The 19,585-nt window shown below is 37.7% G+C and overlaps 1 protein-coding gene and 1 long non-coding RNA gene across 21 annotated transcripts in view; one reads left to right on the top strand and one right to left on the bottom strand.

The window, feature by feature from the left end:
* Positions 1 to 19,585, bottom strand: part of KDM4C (lysine demethylase 4C) — a 428,186-nt gene that overhangs the window by 300,703 nt on the left and 107,898 nt on the right. For all 19 annotated transcript variants that reach the window (XR_006710195.1, XM_045468819.1, XM_045468822.1 and 16 more), the window contains one exon: positions 12,317 to 12,366. Coding sequence is in view for 18 of the 19 variants with exons in the window: in XM_045468819.1 (XP_045324775.1) it covers positions 12,317 to 12,366 (50 nt within the window). In the remaining variant the exon portion in view is untranslated. The remainder of the gene's footprint in view (positions 1 to 12,316; positions 12,367 to 19,585) is intronic.
* The window catches only part of LOC123593224, a 74,677-nt gene that overhangs the window by 4,402 nt on the left and 50,690 nt on the right, over positions 1 to 19,585 (top strand). For both annotated transcript variants that reach the window (XR_006710197.1, XR_006710196.1), the window contains exon 2: positions 7,824 to 7,947. This is a non-coding gene — a long non-coding RNA (uncharacterized LOC123593224). The remainder of the gene's footprint in view (positions 1 to 7,823; positions 7,948 to 19,585) is intronic.

Raw genomic sequence — 19,585 nt, 5'->3', positions numbered from 1 at the left:
AAGCATTTTTTTCTACTCTAGTATTTGCTTTCTTGATGTTAAAGTTCTGAATAATTTATTTGGAAGAAGTGGTCTCTAAAAGTTATATTTTAATGTCACTACTATAACATTCCATGAAATTTTCTAGTTTACCAGTCACACTCTTTTCATGATCTTGGAAATCAAGAAGTTCCAACAAGAAAAAACTTCTACACTGACCCTTCAATGATCTAAGAGTGGAAACAGCAGCTAGCATCCCACTGCCACGCCTCACACCCATCTTCACCAGCTAATATGCCAGGTGTAGAACACACAGAATAAACCTGCCACATCTTTCTGCAGCAACTACTTTTGTCACATTAGGTCACCTGGCTTATTCTTACATAAAAATAAACATATTAGGTAGGGGAGCAAGACACAAAATCTGCATGAGTGTTGTGGGGTAGTGAGGTTTTACTCTTTTCTCCTACAGGGATATTTTGGTAAGAATATTTGAGAGGCAGACTACAAGACATGAACTATGCTATGGGATTTTTGTATAAACCTTATCCAATGCCCTCTTACAGGTGCTTGACACACAAGCTTACTTGAGCACCAACTTTCCTCTCTCCTTTACCACTCTGAATGAACACACACCTTTTCACTGGTATTAAACAGCAAAGCTAAGTTTTAGACCAAAGATCTAATTGTTTGAAATATTTAAAGCCACCCTCACCTTGTCCACATGGCCAGCAAAACAAGAGAGAATAGCAGTTGTTAAGAACTTGCTGAGTCTTACTGAGACATGGATTCTAAACACAACTTCAACACTCATGTAGCTTTGAACAGTCGTGTACTCTCTCAGCTCCTCAGTTTCCCTGTCTGTACAATTAGGATGCTATTATTATCTTCCTCACTGGATTCTTTTTTTCCAGCTTTATTGAGATATAACTGACATGTAACATTGTATAAGTTCAAGGTATCAGAGTAAGAATTTGATTCATGTATATACTGTGAAATGATTACCACAATAAGTTTAGTTAATATCCATCACTTCATACAGTTACAGTTTTTCGTAATGATAAATGATTTTAATGATACAGTTATAATGTCATAAATTTTATCATATCATAATCATAAATGATATATCATAAATGACAATGATACTGTTTTTTGGATATGATAAAAACTTTTAAAATCTACTCTCTTAGCAACCTTCACATATACAATATTAACTATAGCCACCATACTGTACAGTACATCTCCAAAACTTATTCTTCTTAGAACTTTTAAGTTTGTACCTTTTGACCACCTTAACTCATTTTCCTTACCCACCATGTCTGTGAACCACCACTAAAATCTATTCTCAGTATCTGTATGTTCAGTTTTTTCAGATTCCACATGCGAGATCATCTAGTATTTGTCTTTCTCTGTCTCACTTATTTCACTTAGTGTAACAACTCAAGATTCATCTATGTTGTTACAAATGGTAGAATTTCCTTCTTATGGCTGAAATTCCATTGCCTTCACATGTAACACATTTGCTTTATCCATTCAAATGTCAATGGACACTTAGATTGTTTCTATATCTTGACTACTGTGAATAATGCTTCAGTGAACATGAGAGTGGAGAGATCTCTTCTAAACAATGATTCCTTTTCATATATATCCAAAAGAGGAATTGTTGGATCATACAGTAGTTATAAATTTAATTTTTTTAAGTTTGTTTATTTTATTTTGAGAGAGAGAGAGAGAGAGAGAGCAGGGGAGAAGCAAAGAGGAAGAAGGAGAGAGAAAATACCAAGCAGACTCTGGGTTGTCAGCACAGAGCCCAATGCAGGGCTCAAACTCGCAAAATGTGAGGTCATGATGTGAGCCGAAACCAAGAGTCGGATGCTTAACTGACTGAGCCACCCAGGCGCCCCCTATCTTAAAATGTTTTGAAGAAACTCCATACTGTTTCCTACAATGGCTGTCCTCACTGGATCATTACAGGAAACCAAAAGGATAATGCACAAATAACTTAGCTATAGTCAAAAGGTAGAAGCAACCTAAGTGTCTGTCCATCAACTGATAAGTGGATGAACAAAAAGTGTTAATATTCACACAATGAAATATTACTCAGCCATAAAAAAGAATTAAATGCCCATACATACTATAAAATGGAAAATATGATAAGTGAAAGAAGCCAGACACAAAATGTCACATATCGTATCATTCCATGTATACTGAAATATTCTGAATATGTAAATTCCTAGAGAGAAAGCACATTAGTGGTTGTCAGGGGCGAGGGAGAAGTGGGAGGGAACAGAGAACGACTGATTACAGGGTTTCCATTTAGGGTGACGAAATTTTCTTGGAACTTGATAGAGGTGATGATTACACAAGAAGAATATACTAGGGGTGCCTGGGTGGCTCAGTCAGCAGAGCATCTGACTCTTGATCTCAGGGTTGCGAGCACAGGCCCCACATTGGGCATGGAGCCTACTTTAAAAAAAAAAAAAGAATATATTAAATGCCACTGAATTGTGCACTTCAAATTAATAGTTTGTTTTATGTTATGTGAATTTTACTTCAATTTAAAATAAAAAAACTTGTTGGCACCAAACACCATAAAATACCTAGGAATAAACCTAACCAAAGAGGTGAAAAATCTACACAATGAAAACTATACAAAGCTTATGAAAGAACTTGAAGAACACACAAAAAAAGTAAAAATAGTCCATGCTCATGGATTGGAAGAACAAATATTGTTAAAATGTTGATACTACCCAAAGCAATCTACATAGTCAATGCAATCCCTATCAAAATAGCAGCAGCATTCTTCACAGAGCTAGAACAAACAATCCTAAAAGTTGTGTGGAACCAGAAAAGATTCCGAACAGCCAAAGCAATCCTGAAAAAGAAAACCAAAGCTGGAGGCATCACAATCCTGGACTTCAAGATGTATTACAAAGCTGTAATCATCAAGACAGTATGGTACTGGCACAAAAACACTCAGATCAATGGAACAGAACACAGAGCCCAGAAATGGACCCACAAACATATGGTCAACTAATCTTTGACAAAGCAGGAAAGAATATCCAATGGAATAAAGACAGTTTCTTCAGATAATGGTGCTGGGAAAACTGGACAGTAACATGCAGAAAAATGAACCTGGACCACTTTCTTATGCTATACACAAAAATAAACTCAAAATGGATGAAAAACCTAAATGTAAGACAGGAAGCCATCAAAATCCTCGAGGAGAAAGTAAGCAAAAACCTCTTTGATCTTGGCCGCAGCAACTTCTTACTCAACACGTCCCTGGAGGCAAGGGAAACAAAAGCAAAAATGAACTACTAGGACCTCATCAAAATAAAAAGCTTCTGCACAGCGAAGGAAACAATAAGCAAAACTAAAAGGCAACTGACGGAATGGGAGAAGATATTTGCAAATGACATATAAGATAAAGGGTTAGTATCAAAAATCTATAAAGAACTTACCAAACTCAATACCTAAAAACAAATAATCCAGTGAAGAAATGGGCAAAAGACATGAATAGACACTTCTCCAAAGAAGACATCCAAATGGCTAAAAGACACATGAAAAAAACGTTCAACATCATTCATCATCAGGGAAATACAAATCAAAACCACAATGAAATACCACCTCACACCAGTCAGAATGGCTAAAATTAACAACTCAGGCAATAACAGATGTTGGCAAGGATGCAGAGAAAGAGAATCTTTTTTGCACTGCTGGTGGGAATGCAAACTGGTGCAGCCACTCTGGAAAACAGTATGGAGATTCCTCAAAAAACTAAAAATAGAACTAACCTACAACCCAGCAATTGCACTACTAGGTATTCATCCAAGGGATACAGGTGTGCTGTTTCGAAGGGGCACATGCACCCCAATGTTTATAGCATCACTATCAACAATAGCCCAAGTATGGAAAGAGCCCAAGTGTCCATAGACAGATGAATGGATAAAGAAGATGTGGTATATATACACAACGGAATATTACTCGGCAATCAGAAAGAATGAATCTTGCCATTTGCAACTACATGGATGGAACTAGAGGGTATTATACTAAGCAAAATTAGTCAGTCATACAAAGACAAATATCATGACTTCACTCATATGAAGTCTTTAAGATACAAAACAGATGAACATAAGGGAAGGGAAGCAAGAAGAATATAAAAACAAGGAGGGGGACAAAACATAAGAGACTCTTAAATACAGAGGTCAAACTGAGGGTTGCTGCAGGGGTTGTGGGTGGGGGGATGGGCTAAATGGGTAAGGGACATTAAAGAAAACACTTGTTGGGTTGAGCACTGGATGTTATACATAGGGGACGCATCACTGGAATCCACTCCTGAAATCATTATTGCACTACATGCTAACTAACTTGGATGTAAATTTAAAAATAAAAATAAAATAAAAATGAAGTATGTAAGACATACTCAGCAAACAGTAAAAAAAGAAAGAAAGAAAAGAAAAAAGAAAAGAAAAGAAAAGAAAAGAAAGAAAGAAAGAAAGAAAAAAAGAAAAGAAAAAAGGGAGAAAAAAACTTGTTAGTATACTTGACACAGTAAATTTCAGTAAATAGTAACCATTCTTTTTATCCCTATTACTCATTTAAACAATACTGACTCTAGTCACCATGTTAGTTCAACGAATCTTCCTTTTCCACTATCTCTGCAGCCTGCTAGCTGAGAAGGGGGAATCACAGTCCCAAGAGATCTAGAGAGCTGACTGGGGGTGTTTTCATGAAAAGTCAATGGTTACAAAGCTTTAAAAACTGTCTCATTTCCAGGGTACCTGGGTGGCTCAGTCAGTTGGGCATCTGTCTCTTGATTTCGGCTCAGGTCATGATCTCACAGTTTGTGAATTTGAGTCCCGCATCAGGCTGTGCACTGACAATGTGGAGCTTGGATTCTCTATCTCCCCTTCTCTCTGCCCCTCCCCTACTCATCCCCCCTCCCCCCGCCCCAAATAAGCAACCGTCAAAAAAAAAGGTTAAAAAAAACTGTATCATTCTCTTGGGCCTTCTGACCTAAACCTAACAGTTCTAGCCACAAGTAACAAACTTCTTCCCCAAAAAGGAATTCTAACAGTCAAGCACAACCTGAGTTAAACCATATGGATTCAATTTTAACTTTGTATTCACCTGTAGATTCTTCCAATTGTTCTCTAACTCTATTGTTTTAAAATTAAACATCAACATTCAGCCTGGATTCCAAATTAACACTCACAGGTGAGCTCTAATGTAAAAACCCTATACAACTAGAAAGACCAGACTGAGAAGACAATCACTTATTTCACACTCCAAGCTATGGATATTGGTAAGGACAACCATTTTACAACTTATTTCCCCCATACCAACTCCTGTCCACAAGTAACACATTAGGGTTTCTGTGACAGGTAAATCAATGAACTCCCAATGAAATGGTATCTGATTTGGAGGTATAAAAAAAAAAAAACTGGAAGAATAGTTTGGAAAAACAAACTAAGTTTCCAATGAGCAAAACAGTTTAAATATATATTTCAAGAAGAATCAACTCTTGTGGTTATAGCATCCAAGAGAAGGGAAGAGCAATAATACAAACTTATAATAGGCTGCTTAAACAACTTGATTTATATGATCTATACCTCATTTATACTATCTATAAAGATAGGACCCTACCAGTTGCCAACTCCTTAATAAAATAAAGACAATATTTTTGTTTGTTTTTTAAGATACTTTACAGTGGTAAGCAAGCAACGATAGTCTTTGGAACATTCTTTCAGCCCAAACATGTTAGAGGATAAAAATGTAGTATGATAAAAAGCATGTACTCCAGAGCTCCCAACAAAGCCCTAAAGCCCAAAAAGTATCCCATAATAACCTTTGCTAAGACTAATAAAGTACTGTGGGTGGCTCAGTCAGTAAAGCATCTGACTTCAGCTCAGGTAATGATCTCGCAGTTTGTGAGTTCGAGACCTGCATCGGGCTCTGTGCTGACAGCTCAGAGTCTGGAGCCTGCTTCAGATTCTGTGTCTTCCTCTCTCTCTGCCACTCCTCCACCTGTTCTCTGTCTCTCTCTCTCTCTCAAAAATAAATGAACATTAAAAAATTTAAAAAAAAAAAAAGACTAACAAAATACTGCTAGGAGTTGTGCAGCATGGGTAGTGCAGAATCCCGTAAGTCCTCTCAAGGACCAGGTTGCATCCATTAAATACAATGTCCAGTATCCAATGGAAAAATGATCATATGTGAGAAGCATTATTCTAAGTGAAAGAAGACAAAGGAGTCTACATACTGTAAAATTCTATTTTTAGGGACAGAAATCAGATTAATGGTTGCCAGTGGCTGTGGGGAGGGATTAACTTGGAAATGGCACAACAGAACTTTTCAGGGAATTGGATATGATCTGTATCTTGATGATGGTGGTAATTACACCACTGTACATATTTGTCAAAACTCACTGAACTGTATATTTAAAGGGAGTCACTTTTGTTGTAAGCACATCATACCTCAATTAATCTGACCTCCCTTGGGGCGCCTGGGTGGCGCAGTCGGTTAAGCGTCCGACTTCAGCCAGGTCACGATCTCGCGGTCCGTGAGTTCGAGCCCCGCGTCAGGCTCTGGGCTGATGGCTCAGAGCCTGGAGCCTGTTTCCGATTCTGTGTCTCCCTCTCTCTCTGCCCCTCCCCCGTTCATGCTCTGTCTCTCTCTGTCCCAAAAATAAATAAACGTTGAAAAAAAAATTTAAAAAAAAAAAAAATTAATTAATTAAAAAAAATAATAATAATCTGACCTCCCAAAATAATCATTAAATGTTTTTAAATTGTTTTAGAGATAGAGCAGATCTACTCTAAAAATGTATTCTTTCCTTCAGATAAAAATTTCTCTAAATTGTCCATTGGTTTATATTTTCTAACACATTGGCTGTTACAAAGGAATTCCTTTTATTTTCTTTCTTAATTTTCTTAATGTTTATTTATTTTTGACAGAGAGACAGAGACAGAGCATGAGCGGCGGAGGGGCAGAGAGAGGGAGACACAGAATCCGAAGCAGGCTCCAGGCTCTGAGCTGTCAGCACAGAGCCCGATGCAGGGCTTGAACCCACAGACCGCGAGATCATGACCTGGACCGAAGTCAGACGCTAAACCGACTGAGCCACCCAGGTGCCCCACAAAGGAATTCCTTCTAAATTCCAATCTCATATGACAAACTAAACCCATAATGTTGCTATTAAATCACCAAAGTTTGAGCCTTGGAAAAAGATTAAAAATCAAAGTTTAGTAACTATTACTATGGATTTGAGAACACTATTTTGGAGAAGTTTAAATTAGTTATTAGTCAGGAAGGAAAGGATGAAGGGAAGAAAGGAATGAGGAAAGATGAAGAAATCAGACATGTAGAATATATGCCCACATTAGCAACAGATTTTAAGATAATTTAATTTAAATATAATTGAAATTTACCCAAGTATGCTTTGATAGAGTTTTTATAATGGTTTTTGCAATATTCATATGACTAACAGGCTTGAAAATATATAGCAACCATACAAACAAATGGTAAGGAAAAGAATACAGAAAAAGGATATAGAAGGATTCAATTAATTTGACTTCTGTGAGAAGTGCTTTTAGATAGATGTATTAAATTTACACATGAAATTTCTTAACAACTTTATTAATGAAAAGAACCAATGAGCTACAGTATGTGGGGAAAAACTTGGTACTTTTTACCCACATCCCTACCTAAAATATCAAGTTTAGAGGTTTAAGCTACAGTTGACCTCTCTGTGCTTGCTACCATTTAATTTGGATTAGGTAGAAAATTATCACACTGCAAGGTTCACCCACCTCTAAGCGTCTCATAATCTATCAAAACAGGCTTCACTCTGCTTTAAGTGTCCCATGACCCACCAACATCACTACTAGTAGAGACAGAACTCCATGGAGCACTCCAGAGGAGCACCAGGAGATATTCACACTGATCATGGTCTTGAGAAGGATGGTGAGTCTCCTAACAATCACCTTATTTTATCTCCTGAACACAGTACACTATGTAATAGTCAAGTTTTTTCCAGTTCCAGCTGGCTGTCAGAACATTTAAGGTTCAAATTTCTACCCAATTTAACAAGTATATAGGTCATTACATATGGTTTCTTATTGCATTCCTAAGACCACATTGTTTCAGATCCCACTTCTGTCCCCTTGACATGACACATGGACCACACAAAATAGATCAAGGACTCCCCAGGCCAAGTACTTTGAGCTCAAACAGGTCATAGTCAAGCTAACCAGAATTTTCCTGGCTCAGCTTCCATCATGCAGAATCAAAGTACTCTTTCCCTCCATAGTAACTCCTCCCTGACAGCTGACATTCCCTTCCCGAATTCTTCCTTCCCATTCTCTGCTGTCACTTTTTAGAAAATTGTCTTCCATCCTACATTCAAATTATGCTAGCTTGGTGTATGTTATGTATCATTTCCCAATGTCTAAAATCCTTCTAGGAACATAGCTGGGTATAAAATATTCAGATATATTTAAACATGGACGGTGATATCTGACATCAAATTATGAGGAAATTAAGTTTAGGGCCTGTTGCACCATTCTTAATGTAACTCAGCTGATAGAAAGATGAAAATAACATACCCTGACATACCACACATTGATCTCCATGCCTAAGGCATGAGTTAGGCATGAAGGCAGAGAGTATATCACTGAACTTCATTTTTTATGGCTTAGGGGGTCCCATAAAATTGACTATTTACACACAGGGGTGTTTTTATTTATTAGTCTTTCAAAACAAGGCATTTTAATATGATATTTTCAGACCATTAGCTAAATGAATGCTTAAGGGAATAATGTATTTATGATTTGGAGATCTGATAAAAGTATATTTTCCTAATTCCAAGACAGAGGCATGAGAACAGATCAATTTAGAATCTGTTCATAACACTAAAATGACTTGTTATTTATTGCTGCTCTTCTAGTCTCTTGACAGCAGGTTCACAATCTCTTCAGGCCAAACCCTCTGAAGGGATTTAAAGATGGCTTCCCAGAAATCCATATAAATGACCAATTTTGAGTATAATTTCAGAGTCCACAGACTGCCTGTATCCCACCCACAAGACCCTTCTGCAATCAGGCTAAGGCTCTCTGCTCCACAGGCTTAAATTTAAGGCTACTAGTCATTAAAACACACACGACTCCAAATTTTTAAAAACTAACTATTAAAAAAAGCATATTAATCCTTCATAACAATGACTCTTCTGTTCTTTTTTGCTAAATGTTGTTTTAATAAGTCACAACTAAAATACTTGCTACAAGTATAAGAATCAATTTATTCACTTCTACCACACTGTCATCTGAAACAAGATTCCTGCTGATCATTCATACTTCCAAACTCAGATGCACAAAGCCCTAACTCACATATTCTTTTCCCAGTAACCAATATTTTGACCACAGTAAGTCATCTTCAATTTTTTTTAACGCTGGCATTTTATTCACAACAAAAAACTAATGGACTACAGTCCTTCACAAAAACTTTTAGTCATTCCCAATTTATTTTAATCCATATGTTGCTTAACTCAATAGAACAGCAAAGATATTGTCTTATTTCTAAAATAGATGAGATTTTGATGATCTAAAAAGTGAAAATGTTCAAAACTGTCATTCATGATTTAACATTATATCTCTATTCTCCTTTGTATCTTTCATTCAGTTGTATCAAACCAAAAATTAGAAAGAATGTAATGGCATTACAGGCAAACATAACAAGTATAAGAATTGCAACAATTCACTTGAGGTTTTTTTTATTATACTTACATCTACATAATATTGGGGAAAAAACTATATAAACGAGAAAGCAGCTGAAGGGCAAAATCAAATCCTGGCTTTATTAGATGCAGGCTTAATGTCTTCCAGATAAAATATTTGTAGGTGCCACAGTCAATCAAGATTTCAATGGAAACCAAAGATGAAAGCATTCATGCATAAAAGGCAAGTGTGATAATTATGATGTGCAGACAAGATAATGGAAAATATCCCAGGCTGCTTTTCATTTTATGTATCAAGTGCTGCCTTGACCTAGACATCCTATAATGTTCCATCACATTTACTGCATTATTTTATCATTTTAATTATGTAGCAGAATTCAATTAATTTGGCTGGCATCTGGTCAGTGGATGGGATTCCTCTACTGTCTATTGGGTCTTTTCCCTGTGTCATTTCTCAAAATAATCCTGCAAAACAGTTCTGAACAAACATGCGATTGATTTAAAATTCTTGTTCATCCTTCAAGTTTATTAACCTCTTACTGATTAAACAAATGGCACCCACTTTCCTAGAATGTCATTTTCAGACAGTTTATGTCAAAGCATTCGCAGACAATTTATAGCAGAAATTTTAGTGTGTGACTCTATACTGTAAAGTTTACATTGGCTCCATTTTAAAAGTTCTCTGGTGGTGAGGCAAACAGAAAATGGTGGAATAATTATTATAGAGAAGAGGATAGCTCAGCATACAGATTTAGCACAAAGTTCACTGCCTGTGTATTTAAGGATTATGATAATCATTTTCTCAGCTATGTCTAATCTATTATCCAGAACCAGGATTCATCCACCTTAATATTCATGAAAATAGTCCCTAACAAAGTTCAAGATTACAGTTACATTGCTATTATTACTACAATGTATTACATTATAAAAACACTAAGACTTTATAGTTATTAGCCTGCCAAAATTATAATAATGCTTCTGACAAATGTGATACTATAACTGTTCCTTCTAATACTCTCCTATAATTTGGGGGGAAAGTAACTTTTAGATATCATTAACAAGTTCTGTTCAAAACTGTCAAGTCAATGAAAGAGATTTTTCAGTGTCCCCATTTCATTATCAAATGAAAACATACATAATGCAAGAACAAAAATCCTTTCCTAATAAAAGGCAAACCTAAAATAGCAATAAAACAGATCAGCACCTGACTAAAAGGACAATGGTCACTGAGGATTCGATCCTGGATAAAAGTAGAATGTCTTAGGCTAGTTGTCACTCAAATGGAACTCCACTTTCCCCTAGAAACAAGTCACTACCAGTCTACTTCTTCCTTGGTCAAGGAAAACAGATGAGGTTGGCAGTGGGTGAATATGATTCTCCTCCCTTGTATTAACAGATATGGCAAGTTTTTTTCTGTCCTAAACGCAGAAAAGAAAAGAGGAAAGCGCCTTCTGTGATACAAGTGGGTACACAATGAAACCATTAATAGAGTTCTTCATTCTGGCCCATATGAAGTTGGACAAAGCCACAAAAAATAAAAATTCAAGTTCCACTAAGGTATGTTTAAATTTGCCAGTCTAAGGGGTGACTGGGTGGCTTAGTTGGTTGAGTGTCCGACTTCAGCTCAATTCATGATGTCGCAGTTTGTGAGTTCAAGCCCCGCGACAGGCTCTGTGATTGAAAGCTCAGAGCCTGGCGCCTGCTTCAGGTTCTGTGTGTGTGTCTCTCTCTCTCTACCCCTCCTCTGCTTGTACTCTGTCTCTGTCTCTGTCTCTCTCTCAATAAATAAACATAAAAAAAAACTTGACAGTCTAAGAAGGCATGTACCCTCATGCTTATCTGCTTATGTCATCTTCATACTTCCGTAAGAGTAACCCCAAACCCAGGGTGCCAAATCAGGAGTCAGAAAGAGATTTAACACAACCCTTTGGTGAAATGATAGGACAACATGAAAAGTACTCATAAAATACCTGCACCCTGATATGCAGCATCAGTACTCTTTGGAATTCATCTCAAGAGTGTAACTTTAAAAAAGGAAAAACAGGGATGTCTGGATGGCTCAGTCAGTTGAGCATCAGACTTTTGCTCAGGTCATGATCTCACGGTTCATGAGTTCAAGCCCCACATTGGGTTCTGTGCTGACAGCTCAAAGCCTGGAGCCTGCTTCAGATTCTGTGTCTCCCTCTCTCTGTCTCTCTGCCCCTCCTTTGCTAGCATTTTGCACTCTATCTCTCTCTAACATAAACATTTTTTTTAATTTTAATAATAAAAAAGGGAAAAATATTATTAGCACAATGTTAAATAAGTTATATATATGTATATATGTATTAAAAATTATATAAAAGAGAAAAAATTGGAAATAATCAAAATAGTTAAGTGCAATTACTTGATGAACTACTAAGCAGCCAACTAAAATAATCATAAAGACTATGCAACAGGAAAAAATATTCACACAGTAATGTGAAAAAAAATTTAATTGTTCTATTAGAAAAACATTCAAAACTTAAAAAGAGTAAAACTAACCAAGTTAGATTCCACACTGTAAAAATACCTCAAAAACAAATAATCTGTCTAGATGAGAAACATAGAAAGCAAGTTTACCTTGAGCTAGTCTTTCAAGTCGTTTTCCATGTTCCGGGGGTATTGCATACCTAAAATTTTAAACACAAATAAAAATTTTAGGTTTATAACTGTTCTTAGTATCCTAACACAATGTCATGTAAAACAAAAACAAAAACAATGCCAAATTCCATTTAGACATAGTGAAATTAGAAAACTAATCACAGAGTCATATCCCTTGAACACTAGACAGAAGAAAAATAAACTTAACCACCTATTTCAATACCCCAGCTCACCATCCCAACCACATTTTACAAATTAGGGAACAAAGGCCCAAGGCCAGTAAACTACTTGGAGAAGGGAGGCAGTTAGCCACAGCAGGAAGACTAGAACCTCTTTTCCAACACTCACAGCACCCCAGAAATCCAGGGCTATTTTTGGTTGTATGTTTTATGTTTTGTTGTTGGTTAGTTTGGCCTTTGTTTTTAAGAAGACCTAGGTTGCTGTGCTTTTTTTAACCTTTTAAAATATTTTTATTGACAGCAGGATAAAGCACAAAATTATTGTAGCAATATTCATATTTGCACCAAATATTTCTAAGAACATTATACCTTTCAAGTAGATTTTTTTTAAGTTTATTTATTTTTGAAGGGCAGAGAGAGACAGGGGGACAGAGGATCTGAAGCAGGCTCTGAGCTGACAGCAGAGAGTCTGATGCGGGGCTTGAAGTCACAAACTGTGAAATCATGACCTGAGCCAAAGTCGGATGCTTAACCAACTGAGCCACCCAGGTGCCCCTCAAAAAGATTTTAAATAATTGGGGCGCCTGGGTGGCGCAGTCGGTTAAGCGTCCGACTTCAGCCAGGTCACGATCTCGCGTTCGAGCCCCGCGTCGGGCTCTGGGCTGATGGCTCAGAGCCTGGAGCCTGTTTCCGATTCTGTGTCTCCCTCTCTCTCTGCCCCTCCCCCGTTCATGCTCTGTCTCTCTCTGTCCCAAAAATAAATAAACGTTGAAAAAAAAAAAAAATTAAAAAAAAAAAAAGATTTTAAATAAAAAATTACCAGTGATAAGAAAGAACTGTTTATTGATTTTGTGATTTTGTGATTTATAAAATCTTGATTATAGAAAAAAAATGTTCACCCTGCTATAGAAATACTCATTTCTAGTTCCTGGTGTTTTCAAAAATGAAATACTTGAACTTATCTATGGTGAACTTACTAAAAATTTTAAACAATCTCAAAATTTATTACATAAATAATCTTATAAACAGTTTAATGAGGAAATTTAAGGATATTAAAAATATAGTTAAATGATTATTTCACGTTTTAAGTAAAAATGATGTTATCCTTAAGACCTACATATGCTATGTTTACTAGCTCAATATATATGATATATATGAAGTACAAGTTACTTTTTACTAAAATAATTTTTCTCATTTTACTTAACACCACACTTGGTTGCATTTAATGCCACTGATAACATATGCAAAATTTAACTGGATCCAATGTAACTAGGCGATTCTCTGAAAGAAAATTCAACCATACATCCTGTTCCTTAAGGCGCTGTTAATGAAATTATTCCAACTGAATAGGGAGATAAAATTTTAGCAAAACTAAATGACAATCATCCAATTTATTTATAAACAGGCCACTTCTTAGCAGTTTTTAATCCCCAGTTTGTATCGCCAAATATACCCAGAAAGGGGAAAAAACCCATCTACATACACCAGACAAGAGGGCCATGTCCCCCATAACAATCATACACACCCATGCATGTACAAACATATGCTTGCACACATGTAACAAGTATATGCTTGCCCACAATGGCTAGACATGGATGGAGATATACATCCAGATTTCCTTTTCTGAAAAATTGGTATCGAAGTTAAAGCTCATTAATCTGAGGTTCAATCATCTATTCAAAGAAAACATATAAACATATATATATATGTATATATATATATATATATAAATGTAATTATAAACATAAACATACATGTAAGGAAAATGAATATCTCTGACATAGTCTTTCAGTTGGTCCACACAACCCTATGACAAAATCACATACCCAACACTTCTTCTAAAGTCATCTTCTAAAAGGATATTTATGAAACTTCTCTAGAAGCTGATCATCAAAAAGATTTTCTCCATACACTACACATGTAACAAAAATTCTTCAAATCGGACACATGACCGTAAGACACTAGGTGTGTCTCCTTGATGCAGCTTGCCCTTTGAGCCACTAAGATGTAACTGACCACTACAGGTGTGCTCCCCACATTCTTCCAAACTACACTCCACAGTATACTAAAGTCATCTCTGTGAACTACAGCTGATGATGACAAAACCCTGAACCTTCAATGGCTGACTGTAACCTGAAGGACAGAAGCCAAACTCCTCTGAAAGGCACACAGGCCTGCTGCAATCTTGACAACTTTTCAGATGTCCCAGTCAAACCTGCTCTTTGGTTTTAACAAATCATTTGGAGCTCTTTCCAGTGTCCTTGCTATTTCACACCTCCACTATTTTCCATCCCCTCTTTCTTAGCTTAATAAGCCCTCAGTTTTGTCCAGTCAACAAAAACACTCCTTTCTCCAAGCTCACCCTGAGTCTCCCCAAGGGAGAGCCTCCCCTTCCCTCTTTTGCTGTATCACCCACATGGAATACAGACCTCCACCATGGCACTCAAAGTTTAATTTTTTTTTTCACCTTTGTGCCTCCCTGCTCTCCTCTCAAGCACCTTAGTGGCAAAGGCCAGTGTCTTTCTCCTAGAACAAAGCACCAGTTGAGCAGATGCTCAGTGTTTGCTGACTTCTGTCACTCTCAAATGATGAATGATATTCCTGCTCCTGCATGATAGAAGGCATGAAGGAGAGGAAGGATATGGGAAAAAGAAAAGTACTCCCACATTTTTCATTCCCATTAACCCTGGAATCCATTGCAACCTGAATCTTATTTTTATCATTCTTGATATAACTGCTTGGACAAAGAGTGATATATTTTTTAGTCCTTACCTACTTGGTCTTCTCTTGAATTTCTGACCAGATCCTTGAAACACTCACTTCCCTTGAGTTTCATGATCTAACTCATTTCCAATAATTTTCTTCCTTCTGCTCTTGCCAAACTTCACAGTGACATTCTCCAGGACTCCATGTTTTAGCGCTTCTACATTTTTCCCTGAGGGAACCACCTTCACTCAAGGCTTCACAACTTTCCTTGTGGTGTTGAACCACACATTTCCATTCCAAGCGTCTCTTGGGCGTTGAACCTCTAAAACAAACCAGCTACTCAACAAATCCATTTGGCAGCCCTCAAACACAATTTGTCCAAAGTTTAATCCTCCAATATCTTCCTGACAGATCTGCTTCTCCTCCAGAGTTCCCCATCCATCCAACTTTCCAGAAATGTTGGAGTTGTCTATAGTTATGCTCCCCTTATTTAATCAATCCCCAAGTTGTATGTGTTCTACTTTGTACCTGTTCAAGAGAGGTCTCATGAATCTCATGCATTTATTTGTCTAGCCCCACTGCCACCATCTTGACCCAGGCCATCATTCTCCATCACACACAGTACTGCTTCATCTCTTAAATGGCTACCCTGCCTCTGGCCTTGCCCTCTGTAGTCCAGGTGGCCCAATCAGAGCATATCACTTTCCTTCCCTGTTTAAAATCTATGTAGCAAGAGGAACTTGTGACTAAACAGAGACAAGCTGGAGGGCCCATACGCAGAGGGATTTACCACAGACAATGAGTGACCTGGCTGAGAGGAGTTCTATGGCCTGGAAAAGTTCGTACGCTATCACTTCAGAAGTTTCAACACACATAAGATCAAACTCATGACTTCCTCCTCCTTTAAAATGATTCTCTCTCTAAGCATTCATAACTCCATTTTCCCTTCGCCTTCCAAACTAAGTCAATTCTTCCTGATTTTTCAATCTCTCTGCCCTCATTGCCAGTCACAAGTCCTATCCATTCTATACCCAAAACCTCATATCCATCTCCCTTAGCATCACATCAATTTCAAGTTTGATTTGCCCCCAACTAGACTACTATAATAATTAAACTCTCTGCCTGAATCTCCCTGGGCAGCTAGAGTTTGTGAAACACTATCATAAGACCCTTTATTCCTTACTGCCTGGCTTCCAAGGACCTCCCACACACACAGTTTAGCCCTAGCTTTAAACATCAACAGTCTGCTCTCACTAGGCTAGACTATGAATTATTCTATCACTCACATGGGCTTTAACCTCATGCCTCACCTCAAATAGCCCCCTCCATTCCACTTCAAACCCCAGCCTTCCAAGCCCTGATTCCACCTCCTCCTTGAAGCTTTCACTGACCACTATAAATCTCAGCAATCTCACCCCTTTTCTTTCTTCCAGTGCCCTTCTATTTTTCATGTAGTATTTATCATCTACTACTTTCCAGAGCTAGCTTCTGTTCAGTGTGCGTAAGTCACTTTTGACTGGATACCAATGAGTTGTATGAGGGACAGAATGACTACCACAACCTGGAAATTTTCACATGAATTATCCTTTTTAACATACCTTGTATAGTGAGTACCCAGTTCATAGCCAGGCACTCTACTATGTACTACACCACTAGCTGGTTATGCAGCTAATTCTTAATTCTTCAAGGATATGAATGTGTCTTGCCCTTCTCTGTACTCTTTGAAATCCACCAAATAAGATGCCTACCATTGTATACCCTCAAGTACATACTGGTTTGTTGAAATTATTAATTGCTCATTTAACCTTCAGGACAGTGTTTTTGTTTCAGATATAATAAATACTGCCAACAATTCTGCTAATATTAAGAAACTATGAATCACTAATGAACTATGAACACACTAATTAGATATTTACAGGGTGATGTTTTATTTAAAACCAGAGTCTTTTATGAATTTTTTTAAAAATCTAATTTGAAGACCAAGGAAAACAGAATAATCCCTCTAAGCACATCTTTGGGTGGTTTACTCAAAGAAGAGACCTAAAGTAATGTTATCCTGATGGGTGTAATATAAACACGATCTTGAATGAATAATATCAGGCTGACAGTTCAAACTGTCAGTAGGCAAAGGTGTATTTTTCACAATGTAGTAGATCCATTCCTCTGATTCAGGTTTTCTCTACAAAGTGGCCTACTGTATTTCTTTTCAAGGTATGCTCAGTCCATTAGTTCATTAGAAGTGTTTATCAGCACTTCTCAAAGAGAAACTCCTACTTTTCAGATCACTCCCTGAAAGTATCCCTAATTTGGGATGGAACCCTGGGACTGTCACTAACATGCTTAGAAAGAAATGTTCTCAGCTACGCCCCCCACCCCGCCCATATCTCTGTCACTGTGCTGTCTGACATAAGTAGCTGTGTGAGTTCCTCTACCAGTCTCACCAACGGGTGCTTCTGGCACCTCCTGCTGGCCCAGCTTCAACCCACTCTGTAACATCTAGGGCAGTCTTACCAAGCCCAGAGCAGAGGGAGAACCCTTCTAGGTCCGTGTCATCTTCAAGCAGATCAGTCCTAAAACAGCACTATTCTTTACTCCCCTCTCTTAACTGAGGCTACATGTGAAGTAGCCCTTTCCTCTTCTTGTGTTTCCTTTTCTTCTTGCAATTTCTCTTATAGTCATCTCCAAAAAAGAATAAAGCTCACATCCCCATGGACAGTTTTCTGATAGACGAGTCTAAATTGACTCTCCACGCTTTTACTGGCATAAGCTTATGCACCTGGCTTATTCTCTATAGTTATTAAGGAGTGGAAAGCTCAGTGAAAAGAATAACTGACCAATAAATACTATAACAGCTCATCACAGCTACTGTTTATTGAACATTTATACTATGCCAGACCTTGTGCAAATTCTACTACTACCACCTCCATTTTACTGATGACGAAACCAAGGCTTAAAGGGATTTACTTGAGCAAGAAGGACAACAGAGCTGGCACCCAACTCCTGTATTGGGTTGGGTGATGGGATGCCAAAGCCCAAGATGTGCTTTCCAGCCCTGTATTTCATTCCTGTTTCTTCACCAATCACCACAAAGATGCCAACTGGAAGGAAGTGAGAGGGGCTAATGAGCCCCACCCTCCCCAAGCAAATACACAATGATCACTGAGATCACTAGACGGTGATCCAACTTTTGGAAGAAAAATTTTTCTGCCTGCAACTAACAGACCAAAGTTCCAATATTCACACAGAATTCTTCTCCAGCTACCCTTCCTACCTTTATTACATTTTTTTCATATTATTTTTTTTTCAATATATGAAATTTATTGTCAAATTGACTTCCACACAACACCCAGTGTTCATCCCAAAAGGTGCCATCCTCAATAACCATCACTCACCCTCCCCTCCCTCCCACCTCCCATCAACCCTCAGTTTGTTCTCAGTTTTTAAGAGTCTCTTATGCTTTGGCTCTCTCCTACTCTAACCTCTTTTTTTTTTTCCTTCCCCTCCCCCATGGGTTTCTGTTAAGTTTCTCGGGATCCCCATAAGAGTGAAAACATACGGTATCTGTCTTTCTCTGTATGGCTTATTTCACTTAGCATCACACTCTCCAGTTCCATCCACGTTGCTAAAAGGGCCATATTTCATTCTTTTCTCATTGCCATGCAGTACTCTATTGTGTATATAAACCACAATTTCTTTATCCATTCATCAGTTGATGAACATTTAGGCTCTTTCCATAATTTGGCTATTGTTGAGAGTGCTGCTATAAACATTGGGGTACAAGTGCCCCTGTGCATCAGTACTCCTGTATCCCTTGGGTAAATTCCTAGCAGTGCTACTGCTGGGTCATAGGGTAGGTCTATTTTTAATTTTCTGAGGAACTTCCACACTGTTTTCCAGAGTGGCTGCACCAATTTGCATTCCCGCCAACAGTGCAAGAGGGTTCCCGTTTCTCCACATCCTCTCCAGCATCTATAGTCTCCTGATTTGTTCATTTTGGCCACTCTGACTGGTGTGAGATGATATCTAGTGTGGTTTTGATTTGCGTTTCCCTGATGAGGAGTGATGTTGAGCATCTTTTCATGTACCTGTTGGCCATCCGGATATCTTCTTTAGAGAAGTGTCTATTCATGTTTTCTGCCCATTTCTTCACTGGGTTATTTGTTTTTCGGGTGTGGAGTTTGGTGAGCTCTTTATAGATTTTGGATACTAGCCCTTTGTCCGATATGTCATTTGCAAATATCTTTTCCCATTCCGTTGGTTGCCTTTTAGTTTTGTTGATTGTTTCCTTTGCTGTGCAGAAGCTTTTTATCTTCATAAGGTCCCAGTAGTTCATTTTTCTTCTAATTCCCTTGCCTTTGGGGAT

Source organism: Leopardus geoffroyi, chromosome D4 (assembly GCF_018350155.1).
Source record: "Leopardus geoffroyi isolate Oge1 chromosome D4, O.geoffroyi_Oge1_pat1.0, whole genome shotgun sequence".
Lineage (NCBI taxonomy): Eukaryota > Metazoa > Chordata > Mammalia > Carnivora > Felidae > Leopardus > Leopardus geoffroyi.
Note: the sequence above shows the minus strand (reverse complement) of the source record. Positions and strands in the feature narration are given on the sequence as shown.